We start from the raw sequence: 13,892 nt of genomic DNA, 5'->3' as shown, positions 1-13,892 counted from the left end.
CCAACAAAGATCTGCAAAGAAATCAGCAGAGATAAACCCCCCCATAAAATACACTTAACCTAACCAGCATTGCTACCAATCACCACAATTCAAACAGAACAGCCTAAAATTGCAAACAACTAAAAAGAAAGGCCTGCAGCCAACATCCACTAACCTTGGTCACAGGAGTATACAGGAAGTATAAACGGGGAGGTGGAGTCAGTCCCAGGCAGCTTTAAAGGGACATTATCTCTAATGCAGCACCATGGCTTTCAATTTCAATTCGAAGCTGCACATAAACCCTCAACTTGATAGCCTACGGCAGACTGATGTGTAAGTTCCCGTGCTATGACAGAACCCGCTAAATAGCCCGCCGCACGGAACGTGCTAAGAGCTTGCTGCGGGCCAGATGTGGCCTGCGGGCCACAGTTTGGAAACCCCTGCTCTAAACCTTACCCATTCATGTACTGTCCAAATGTCTTGATTTAGTTTATTATTGTCAGGTATATCGAGGTATAACAAAACACATTTCCTTGTGTATTATCCAGTCAAAGACCACTATGCATGAGTACATTCAAGCCATCCAGTGCACCAATAAAGGGAATGTTGTTATACCCATTTGTGTATTTTAAATGATGTTATATTACCTGACTCAATTACCTCCTCTGGCAGCTTGTTCCATTCACCCATCACCCTCTTGTGAAACATTACCTTCAGATTCCTATTTAATCTTTCCCCTCTCACCTTAAACCTATGTCTTCTGGTTCTTGATTCCCCGACTCTGCGTAAAAGACTCTGTGCATATACTCTATCGATTACCAACATGATTTTATACACCTCGATACGATCACTCCTCATCTTCCTTCACTCCAAGGAATAAATTCATAGTCTGCCCAACCGCTCCCTATAACTCAGGCCGTCAAGTCCTGGCAACACACTTATAAATTTTCTCTGCACTCTTTCCAGCTGAAAAATAACTAGGGGCATGGGAGTACCATGTGCATAAGGAATGGGTCAGCAAGCTCTGGTCCAACATCAACGTAAATATGTTTGTTAATAATAATCAATGATTCACACCACCCTTGTCAAGCTCTCATCCCGCCGCCACAATCGCGAAAGTGGTACAAGAGCCTGAGGACCGTTGCCTCCGGTTTAGAGAACAACTTCCTCCCAACAACCATCAGACTCTTGAATACTGTGCAACACAAACCGCAACCCTACCTCGGCAACTATGATCCACTATATAATTTCATATAATAAATAAGCCCTGGAAATGCTTATAAACACTATAATTTAATATAATAAATATATAATTTCATTGTTCCATTTTGGTACAAATGACAATAAAACACTCTTGATTCTATACTTTGTTTAGGTTCCAATACATCCTTTGGTTTTTGTACTATTATGATCTGGTTACCTATTTTTACAGATTGTTAGCTTCTGGTTTTACAGTATATTTATGTATTGTGCTATTATGTCAATGGGCCTGTAAAGCGGCAACACCAATTTAATTGTTCAATAGCCAATACAATGACAATTAAATATCTTGACTATCCTAACTAATAATATGGCCTTCAACTAATGCCCTCAATACTTCCTATTTTAAAGCAATACAATTGACAAAGGTTTTATTAAGATCAGAATGGCAATATGCTTAACACCAGAATATATTATAGAAAGCAAAGATTAAGGACACTGCTGAGGAAGACTTTTGAAGAGCAGTTCTCAAGTATTCATGAGAACAAAATTGAAATAATTTAAGAGGCTTTGCTTTGAAATAAATTATTTTACTTAGAATGATCCTCTGGAAGCTATTCACAAACACTGAAATTGCAAATACAGTATAAAGTAAATTAAGAACCAAGCTTTAGTGCCAAATTTACACAAAATCATGAATATCATGGTCTCAATCAATAAAGGGCGACATCCACCTTGATTTCCTGGAAAGCTAGATTAAAACTATATCTCTCTAAAATTATTAATCTTGGTCTTGAAAATAATCAAAGGCCCACATGATATTAGCAATTATACGAACAAGAGCTGCAATACATAAAAGTCTTTAACAGGCTGCATTACAATTAATGGAAACATTTACGTTATTTTTTATTTCTTGATCTTCAAATACAATACACAAGCACACAGCTCAAATGCAAACCATATTCTGTATAGCTTCACAGAGGTCTGCTGATGGAAACCAGCGGATATGATTAAATTTGATAGTATGATAATATATGCTAATCATGATTAATCAGATGCCTAGTGGCAAATGGAAGTTGCTTGGTATTATGTCACCTGCATTTTAAATTGTGCACTGTATATGCCAGTCTGACAGTATTTGACAGCTGATACTGCATCTGCTCTACGCTGCCCAAGATGTGATGAGAGAAAATGCCCATCATTTCTTTACCACCTATAAACGTTATAATTACATTGCTTTACAAAACATGGTTTGAAAACACAAAATGCTCAGGCTAAAATCTTGTGTTACCCTGAACACATCTCTGCCTCATTTTTCTTTGCAAGGCCCATAACCTAAATGAAATGTAATTTGCTGCAGCAACCTTGTTCATACTCCATTTGCATAAACCGCTATGAGAATCTCTACCCAGGAAGTGTCAATCACCACCACCTGATGTCTTGTACCCTGTAGACGACAATGCTACTCTCCATGGTTCTGCACAATAACTACAGCATACTACCGATTTTCTCTTAGTTGATCTCTGTATCTATTATAATCTTGCCTGCAAATTCAGATTCCTCTGCTTGTTATTCCACCAGCTATACTGATTTGCAAGAGGACCAGATTTGAGGGGAATTTAGGTGTGGAAATTGCAAATATATTTTACAGCAACTGCATTAAAATAATACTGATGTTTAAATACTGCAATTGTTTCAGAGTCAATCAGGGCGACCCAGATAAAATTTGCAAGATACCACTGATTCAGACATACATTAAAGAAGCCAAAAAGAATAACAAATGCAAAACCATGTAGATATAGCAATGAAATGTCAGGAACTAAATGAATACACAGAATTTAATCAAGCCCTCTGACCTTGACTAATACCATCAAATGGAACAGTGGGAGTATCTCTTCTCTTTTATTTGAAAAATAATAAGATGGTGCGTTCATAGAGCAAAATTCTGTCTTATCTACTTTAATAGATTTTGCTTTTTAAATCGTATGAAGTCCATGTTATATCTCCTGTCGCTTTCACATTTGTAGAGCTTACAGTAAAATCACCAAACCTATCAAAGCATAAAGCTCCTATCAAACATTTCCAGCTGTGCAGGGAACCAACAATGTTTACAGATTCCCAAAACTTTATTTAGCTTTGCTGGTATTTAATTACTATGTTAATACTACTTTACAGAGGTACGTGCAATCAATATTGCAATACAAAGGGAAGCAGCTGCTACTCACCAGGAATCTCTGGGGGCCCACAGCAGGCCTCGGCTGGTTTGGCGTAGGCATCAAGGGCACTGCAATTACAATGAGGGGAAAAAAAACACCAGTCATTACCTTTGTGTTCTGACCTTTCAAAGCATTCAGGCATATTTGCTGTGAGAAATTCAATACTCAAAGCTGAAATTACATTATACTGAACTGAAAATAAATTATAACCACTTCTCTGCAATTGTTTGTACCAGAATATCATATTGTACACATGCTGTGTATAAATTATTACTTAAAACCATTTTGGATCTGTACCTATAGCAGTTAATGTTGTCAAAACAGGTTTTGACATAGGTACACTTCCAATTAAAGACCACTTGATCCCATCACAAACTGATTAAGCAAATCAATTGGCATGTGCATATTTTGACATGATTTGACACTGTTGGGGAACACTTTTATTAACATTTGTTTAAGCAAAAAGTGTGAATTAGGCGATAATCTTGGAAGGACTGGGTGTAAAGAACAGTTCTGAGGAACATGAACAAAAAGCTCAGAGCTACCAAATACATATTCATTCTATGAAATGGTATTTACTTTTATCAGCATTTCATCCATCGTCCCCAACCAATTACTGCTTTCCTTTCATCCCTGAAAGCTCAAAGGTATATTCCAGTATAATTCCATGTGCTGGCAGGTAAATGCTGCTTTATTCTATAAGTATATCTGCCGGTGGTCATACATCATTTTATACCAAAAATTGAAAAATATTGGAACAAATATCTGGAAATTAAAGGTGTGACCTCACAGAACGAATCATAAACAATTCTAAGTGACAAAATGGTATATTAGGAAAAACAACGAGCCAGTCTAAATCATCATTCTTAAAGGATTCTCACATTCCTTACATTCTGAATGTTTTCAAGACACTTATCGAAGAACACAAACATAAAAGTTTTAAACAAACTGAAGCGACAATCTATACAGGACCTTAAGTAGCCCGTTAGATAAAATGATTTCCTTCACATTTTTACTTAGTTACATTTGCCTTACTTTAAAGGTTGCCTCCAGCACAGACGCTAAATGGCTTCGACATGCTTTATTTGTGAAGTATGAATAAAGTACGTTTTTTTAATCATTTTAATCATCAACTGTCCTGAACATAACTGCTTTGCATTTGTCATTTAAAGCAAGATATACCACAAGACTTGACTAAAATTTACTTACTGCACATCAGAACTGATATGGCATCAGCCAAGTGGTCCACAAAAGCCTTGCAGGAATCAAGTTGATCATATTAACGTAAACAGTACAGCGATATAGTGATTAAGTTATTGGACTGATGTTTTGAGATCCGGAATATTAATCTGAAGGCAACAACTTGAATCTCACCATAGTAGCAGGATGAACTTGAATTCAAGTAATTAAATAAAAAGGTGTTTGAAATGGTGACCAAGGAACTGCTTGAATATAAAGGTTCAATCAGGAAGGTGTTCTTTCCTTACTTGGCAACAACGTGAGCTCATAACTGATGTCAAATGGCCCTAGCAAGCCAGGTAGCAATTATGAACCAATAAATGTACATTCTGTAAGTGATTAAAACAGAACAGAATCTACATAAGCATTCCTTTTAAATCCTAATACTAAACAGGCTTTGCTTACAGCTGTGGTGCTGAAAGCTACAATTGTTCATCGTTACATTAACTGCGATTGAATACAAAAAGCTTAATAGCTAAAGAAATGCACAGTAACCATTTAGCAGTCCACTGATGCAAAGAAATGCTCAAAGTGCCCGCAATAGGGTCTGACTATAAAAGCTAAATAATTTGTCATAATTATTCCCATTTAGATTGGAAGTATTTATTTGCAATTATTTTCAAAAGATAGGATTCACTTTAACTAATTGCTGAAGTTAAGTTTTAATTTCAGAGATACAATGGGGAAACAGGCTTTTCAGCCCATCGAGTGTGTGCCGACAAGCGATCACCCCACATAAACACTACCCTACACATGCGCGACAATTTACAATTTTTATCAAAATCAATAAACCTACAAACCCGCACATCTTTGGAGTGTGGGAGAAAGCGGAGTACCTGGAGAAAGCCCACGCGGTCACAGGGAGAATGCACAAACTCTGTACAGACAGCACCCGTAGTCAGGATGAAACCTAGTTCTCAGGTATTATAAGGCAGCAACTCTACTGCTGCGCCACTTGGGATTTAAGTGAGAATATTAACACTTCAAAATTAGGGTTTAACAATTTGAAGCTTCTTGAAAATTGATGAAAATTTTATTGCGACATGTTGATTCTAACAGTTCGACTTATAGTCTGGAATGAATCACTGAAATTAGTTTAGTTTTGAGATGCAGCATGGAAACATGCCCTATGAACCACTGAATCCACGCCAACCAATGACCACCCACCACTAGTTCTATCCCATGCACTTGGGACAATTTACGGAAGCCAATTAACCTACAAATCTGCGTGTATTTGGAATGTGGGAGGAAACAGGAGCACCAGGAGAAAGCCCACGCGGTCACAGGGAGAATGTGCAAACTCTATATGGACAGCATCCATAGTCAGGATTGAACCCGGGTGTCTGGACCTGTAAGGCAACAACTCTACCACTGCACCACTGTGCATGACAACACAAAGTAATAAAAATCAAACCAAAATTAATAAATTTGTGTATAACACGAAAACAGGTGTTATGAATCGCAAGGAACTTTGTCAAAGGCTACAGCAGTATATAATATAGCTCAAATAAAAAGTTCAGCAGAGCATTAGCAGTTGGAATTTACTCCCAACAAGTACAATGCATTTTGTACAATACAGAGCGATGCATTTTGGGAAGTCAAATAGAAGTAAAATATATATATATATATATATATATATATATATATATATATATATATATATGGTGAATGGAAGGGCACCAGGGAAAGTTGATGCGCAGAGATCTCAGGGCCCAACTCTATAGTTCCTCAAAAGTGGCAACACAGGTAAAATAGGGTGGTGAATGTGGCTTAAGGCATACCTCTCCTCATTTATCAGAATATAGAATATAATAGCGGTGACGTTATATTTCAACTTTACAAAACACTGGTTAAGCCACACCTAGGAGCATTGTATACAGTTCGGGTCGCCACAGTACAGGAAGGACGTGGTTGCATTGGAAGGTGTGTCGATAAGATTAATAAGAATGTTGCCAGGATCAAGAGCCTCAAGCATGGGTAAACTGGAGAGGTTGGGCTTATCGTCCCTGGAGCAAAGGAAATTGAGAGATTATCAGACAGAGATGTCCCAGGTTATGAAAAGTATATATAGGGCAGACAGTCAAAAATGGCAGGGGTATCAAAACAATACAGCATAAGTTTAAGATGGGAGGAAGTTGTTTTAAAGGGGATCTGAGATTTTGTGCTTTTTTAAGCACAGAAAATGGTTAATGTCTGGAATGCTGTATCAGGAGGTGGTGGAATCAGATATAAACACTGTTTAAGAGCATTCAAAAAGACATTTACATAGACAAGGCATTGAAGAATACAGTCCTTACGCGTATGGGATTAGTGCAGTTGGGCAAAATGGCTCAGCATGGGTATGGTGTGCCGAAGGGTCAATTTCTCTTCCTATGACACCAGGAGTCTCTGACATCAGCCATATCAAAATGAAGATTGGGCTGATTAAACTAGAACTTTTGTTTTACAAGTATTGTCAGTCTTTAATCTTGCTATACAAGTTATTTTACATATAGCAGAAATTGGTGTAGCATGTACCCAATGACAGAGTTAATAAATGTGTGATCCAAATAGCTGCGTTCAAGTTCTAGTCTGCGACGTTAAGGAACATCAAGTTTAACTGTTAAAGCATTGGGAATCATCTCAAATGCTTCTATCCATCGTGGGGAGGGGGGAGGGGGGGCAGTGCTCTAAAAGAGCTACAATGTTTGGTCTTAATGCCAGGCAACCTATGGCAAATTGGTCATATTTGCACGCAGAAGGCACAAACATGCTCTGATCTAATGCCACCTAAAAACAAAGGCCCTGTACCAATCCAGATTTGGGGTTGGAAGTGTTATTTGCAAGATATTGGTGTGGCAGTTGCAATCGACGTCCAGTTATTGCCTGAAGGTCAAGATTACCATATAATAACTTTAACATAACCATGCAAAAAGGACTATGATTTCTCTCAGAAAGCATAATTTACACAATCTTTTACAGTGCTAACCTTGGACAGGGGGAACCACTGGACCTCGGAAATGAGGATTTATATGAATGTTCTTTGGTTGTTGTGCAGGAATTACTGATTGATTTAAACTGATAGACGCAGCCTCTGAATTCTGTGGTTGCTCTTGCTGTTGGTGCTGCTGTTCTGGTTGCTGCGGAGGGCAAATGGATAATTGAGATGCGGAAGGATGTCTTTGAGGTACCAGGAGAGGCTGTGGCTGTTGTCGTTGTTGAAAATTACCTCTACCAGACTGAAGATCTGAGGAATTTACAGCAGTACGAGAATTCTGGGAAAAGAAATAACTGATTATTCTTTGTTTTCCACGGGAAAAAAAAAAATCAATGTTACTCAATGTTATTTTATACAAGGCATTATCTTATTACAATTTTATTTATTTTATTACAATTCTAAAACTGAGAATATGGGAGGAAAAAAATAATGACACACATTTTGTGGTAATCCATTACAAATTGAATTTGTACGACCATTCCAATTTATATAAATTCTTGAAACCATATCACATTATAAATATAACTTAGAATGCATATTTCAAAGCACTCGTGCAATGCTATAATTGCTACAATTCTAGTTTGTTTTTATTAATTTGAATATTTTCCATGATATTTAGAATCAACATGCAACATTAGGTTAGCTCAATTTTAATTTACAAGCTTTCTCCTCTTTGATCAGAAGGTTGTAAACTTGCATATTATTCTACAACTTCAATAAACTGTATGCAGAGCAATGAAGTATAGCAGCACTGTCAGATGTATTAACCCAGCGTGGTGTCCACTCAGCATTTTTTTGGTGAATGCCCTGTATCTGACTTTACATGGATCCTTGTTTCAACTCTCCTACAAGCGCAAAAGGAAAGTGCTCAACTGCTTCTCTTTTGATTCCTCTCACTTTCGCCAAGTTAAAGGTGTAGTAGTCATGGACCCTTGCATGTGCCCCAGCTATACCTGCATTTATGTCGGTTACGTCGAACACTCCTTGTTCCAGGCTGTGCCTTGTGCACTGGCACTTAACTCTTTCTTCGTTACATTGGCAACTGCATTGGTGCTGCCTCCTGCACCCACACAGACATCGTGATTTTTATTAACCACCACTAACTTCCACCCTACTCTCAAATTCACCCTGACTTCTCTGACACCTCCCCTTTCTTGGTCTGTCTCCATCACAAGGGACAGATTATCGACAGATAGCTACGAATCCTACCAAAACCCAGTTATCTGGATTACACTTCCTCCCACACTTCCTCTTGCACAGACACTATTCCATACTTGCAATTGCTCCGCGTTCATCTCTGCGGTATCTGTTTCCTAGATGGACGATTTCCATTTTAGGACCTCTTTCTTTAGTAAACATGGTTTCCCCCCTTCAGTCATAGATGTATCTCCCACTCATTTTCCCATGTGACCTGTAGTTCTGCTCTCGCTCTCGCCCCCCCCCCCCCACCCCCCCAAACGGAACAAGGATAGTTACCCTGGATCCTCACCTTTCACCCTACCAGCCACCACATGTAAAACATTGTCCTCCGATATGCCCGATGCTGCCAACCTGATCTCACCACCAGTCACATCTTCCCGTCTCCACCTCTTTCTGCCTTCTGCAGAGACCAGTCCCCCCACAACTATTTGGTTCACTCATCCCTTCCCATCCAAACCACCCCGTTCCTAGGTACCTACCCCTGCAACCACAGAAGATGTTACACCTGTCCCGAAACCACCTCCCTCACCTCCATCCAAGGACCCCAGTAATAATTACAGGTGAGACCGAGACTCATGTCCACTGCCTCCAACTTCATCTATTGCATCCAGTGTTCCTGATGTGGCTTCCTATACATCAGCGAGATCAAGCGCAGAACAATAATTCAGTCCACCAAGGGTCATCAGATCTCCCAGTTGCTAGCAATTTTAACTCCTTCCCATTCAGATTTTTCTATACACCAAATTCTCCAACTCCTCCTTTCCCCCCCTTCTAGACTAGTTGTATCCGCCACACTGGGGAATTAACCTAAAATCCTGCATGTCTTTGGAGTGTGGGGGGAAACCGGAGCACCCAGAGGAAACCCACATGGTCACAGGGTGAATGTACAAATTCCATACAGCCAGCACCCACAGTCTGGTGTTGTAAGGCACAAACTCTACTGCTGTGCCACTGTAACAATTTTTTCTATAGCTTATAACTTTGCAGCTTTTTCTGGTTATCAAAAGATTTCAACATTTTCATATTGAAAAACCAAATATAGGTCACTGGATTTTGTAAAATGGAGAATAATCATAAGCATCATAAAAATCTGATCTAATGGTGAAATAACCATTGAGCTGGTTATGAAGGCAGATTGCTTGCAAGTTCTCTATATTGAATGGATTAGGTAAAGAACACAACCCCGCATTCAAACCATCTCTCATCGACAAAACATATCAACAATGGGATAGACTGGGGATTAGGAAAGTAGGGGATATGTATGAATTGGGCAAACTGTTATCATTTCAACATTTAAAATTAAAATTTAAACTGAAGGATAATCAATATTTTAAATATATACAGATATGTGACTTTATGAAGAAATATACACATAGATTTCATACTATATTTTTAGACCCTTTAGAAGAAGCAATGAATATTAAGGCTGATTCACAAAAACTAATATCATACTTTTATAACAATATATTAAATAGAGAATTACCCTCAACAGAAGCACTAAGAGAAGATTGGGAACATGAGCTAATGATAAAGATCTCGAAGGATAGATGGGAAAAGTATCTGATGAACACACATAATTATTCTATTAATGCAAGACATAATTTAATTCAATTCAAATTATTACATAGACTATATTATTCAAAAACGAGGTTGAATAAATTTTATCCAAACGTCTCTCCCAGATGCGATAAATGTTTGTTTCAAAACGCTAATATAACACATTCATTTGTAGGATGTACAAAGTTGAATACATTTTGGAGCGATATATTTGATAAATTTACAAAGCTTTTCAAGTCAAGAATAGAACCTAAAACGGAATGGATTATATTTGGAATAATAGTAGAAGATATCAATTTAAATAAAGGCCAAAACGTATTTTTTAAATTATGGGTTAATAATTGGAAAGAAATTGATACTTAAATTTTGGAAAAATACAGCCATACCAACTGCTAAAATGTGGATTAGGAATATGATGGACATAGCACGCCTTGAAGAAATGAGACTCCGACTAATAGATAAATATGACCAATTCTTAAGGAGTTGGTCTCCTTTCATCGACTTTTTGGAATCATGTGATGCAGCGGTACCGTAAAGATTGCTGATTTCAGTTCATGCGGATAGATCTACATCTCCGAATAAAGATTTGAAATTTTCTCTTTTAAGGGGCCTTCTCTCCTATTTCTACTTTCCACTTTTTCTTTTTTTTTTTATATATACACACTTCACGTTTTTCTATTCTCTACCATCTATTTTTTCTCTTTTTCCCCTTTCTATTGTTTTCTTTTTCTTGTCTTGCTTACTTCCTTCTCAAAACATAAAACTAGAGGTTGTACATAGAATGGATTACGGTATGACATAGTTGGCACTTAAAATTAGGTTCCACTGTACTGTTTTGTACTGTATTAACTTCTAATAAAATTAAAAAAACAAACAAAAAAACACTAGATGCAATAGTTGGTCAATTCTGAAAGCAGTCAACCATTTCTTACAGTATGTCAACAAATGATTTAAGGAAAACAAGTGCAAATAAGATAGTGTTACCGGCAGCGTTGGAGGCACTTGGATCAAAGGTGGGCGCTGGTCTTTCCTCCTTCCACCATCTTTCCTTGGATCACAAAAACCAAATGGGCCTGGACGGCCTCTTCGCCCTCTTTTTCCTTGTTTCCGCTGACGTTCCGTCTCCTCAAATTCACGTAATGCTGCCTTCGCCTCATCAGAAAGTTCTGAGGTTAAAACGCAATTATTATTTCCTTGTGTTTATTATCAGAACATGAATGAATGAATGTAGAATGTAGATCAATAACTTTAATTCTAATTCAAATCTATTGCAGTAGTAATTATCATAACTCCTAACTGAATCATGAGTGCAATTGAAGGTGGGATTCAAATAAGTAACATCAATAATCACTAAAAAGTTAAAATACAAGTGCTAGAAAGCCGAAATAAAATAGATGCTGGTAATATTTTAGTCAATGACTTTTCAGAAGAATTTGGAAAAGACACTATTCTAGTCGACTCCATGATTGCACCACTGTGTAGACAATTAAGCCTGTACATATTTAATACATAAGGAACTGCAGACGAAGATAGTCACAAAAAACTGGAGTAACTCAGTGGGTCAGGCAGCATCTTTGCGAAAAGGAATAGGTGATGTTTCGGGTCGAGACCATTGTAGAGACTGAGTGAGGGGAAAGAGAAATGAGAGATATAGACATGGTTATAGAACAAATGAATGAAAGATATGAAAAAATGTAAAGATGATCAAGGAAAGGTGGAGCCCACAATGGTCCATTTGTTGGCTGTGGGCTAGGTGATCCCACTGTGGGCTCCATCTGTCCTTGATCATCATTACTTTTTTACATATCTTTCAGTCATTTCTTCTATATCACCATCTATACCTCTCATTTTCCTTTCTCCTTAGTCTGAAGAAAGGCCTTGACCCAATAGTCCAAAACAAATTCTCCAGAGATCCTGCCTGACCCATTGAGTTACTCCAGCTTTGTGTCTATCATAATTAATACATTTTTGTTAAAAAAAAATTATGCAAACCATTCTTGGCTCAACACAGGATTAAGAGCAATCAGTTAAGAGAGTTCAGTATGTCGAACTAGAATTCAACTTTTCTGGATGAATTCTGCCCGTGCTTTCAGCTGCTCTATATCTCACCATACCCTCAGGTGACCTTCTTCGCTATCTATAACTCAACCGAGTTATATATCATCTGCAAATTTACTAATCAGATTACAAAGTGTGTAATACAAACTTTGCAGCTCCAATGCCTGCAGTGCACTACTTATAGACATCCAGTCAAAAATATCCCCAACCACCAGTACCCTCTGCCAGGCCAATACTGGATCCAGTTTCCCAACACACTTGGTGCCCTGGTACCTTAACCTTCTGGAATCTCGTCAAAAGCTTTACGGAGTCAATATAAGCCACTTTTACTGTGCTGCCTTCATCAATTTTCTTAATTACCTCATCAAAAAACTTACATTCATGAGATTTTACCTCTCAAGCACAAATCCATCCCTCCTCCTCTTAATCAGTCCCTGCTTTTCCAAGTGATTTAAAACCCCGTCCCTCAATCATTTCCATCCGCTTCTTTACTATCCTTTTTGCATAAAGGGGCAAAATTATTTATCCTTTAGTCATCTGAAGCCACACCCAGAGCTAACGAAGATGCAATAATCTCCATTAGGTTCCAGCACTGTACTCCCCGCTTTCCTTTGCATCCTGGAGATTTATTTACGTGAATGTGTTCCATATCTGTGTGGTGTGGGAGAGTGTGCTGGCGTACTGTATAACCACATGGTATGCCAGCTGCTCTGCAGTGGACAGGAGAGCCCTTCAAAGGGTCATCAACACCGCACAAAAAATCACTGGCTGCCCACTGCCCTCGCTGAAGGACATCTTCAGCTCTTGCTGCCTTGGCAGGGCAGCCAACATCCTAAAGGACCCTTCCCACCCTGGACACAACCTGTTCCACCTGCTGCCCTCTGGCAGACGGTACAGGTCTTTCAAAACTCGCACAAACAGACTCAGAGACAGCTTCTACCCCATAGCCATACGTGAACTTAACAATGCAAAATAAGTAATAACACTCACATTCAACTGAATGGTTCTACCTCAGCTGCTATTGTTATTTATCTGTAAATTTTTTTAATATGTATATATTTTTACCTTTTCTTATATATTTAAAATTGCTCTGTGAATCGCACTGTGGGATTGACTTTTAAATTTTGTTGTACCATGTGCAATGACAATAAAGAGATTCATTCATTCATTCATTCATCTCTACCATTTGTGCCTTCCCGATTCAAACTACGTCAGAACAGTCAAACACACTCCGCGGCTTGGAGATCCCGAATCCGCACTTTCCTACCGGAGACCGCGGCTTCCGAATGTTATAAGGTGCTGGTGAGGCCACACTTGGAATATTGTGAGCAGTTTTAGGCCCTTTATCTGTGGAAGGATGTGTTAGCATTGGAAAGGGTTCAGAGGGGCTCACGAGAATGATCCCAGGGATGATTGGATTAAGGTAGGAGTGTTTGATGGCTCTGGGCCTGAACTCGCTGGAGTTT

The 13,892-nt window shown here is 38.5% G+C and overlaps 1 protein-coding gene across 2 annotated transcripts in view; it reads right to left on the bottom strand.

The window, feature by feature from the left end:
* The window catches only part of rbm33a (RNA binding motif protein 33a), a 150,616-nt gene that overhangs the window by 73,608 nt on the left and 63,116 nt on the right, over window positions 1–13,892 (bottom strand). For both annotated transcript variants that reach the window (XM_055664312.1, XM_055664313.1), the window contains exons 8-10: window positions 11,353–11,534; window positions 7,603–7,888; window positions 3,405–3,463 (exon numbers count right to left, since the gene is read on the bottom strand). In XM_055664312.1, coding sequence (XP_055520287.1) covers window positions 3,405–3,463; window positions 7,603–7,888; window positions 11,353–11,534 — 527 coding nt within the window. The remainder of the gene's footprint in view (window positions 1–3,404; window positions 3,464–7,602; window positions 7,889–11,352; window positions 11,535–13,892) is intronic.

Source organism: Leucoraja erinacea, chromosome 2 (assembly GCF_028641065.1).
Source record: "Leucoraja erinacea ecotype New England chromosome 2, Leri_hhj_1, whole genome shotgun sequence".
Lineage (NCBI taxonomy): Eukaryota > Metazoa > Chordata > Chondrichthyes > Rajiformes > Rajidae > Leucoraja > Leucoraja erinaceus.
Note: the sequence above shows the minus strand (reverse complement) of the source record. Positions and strands in the feature narration are given on the sequence as shown.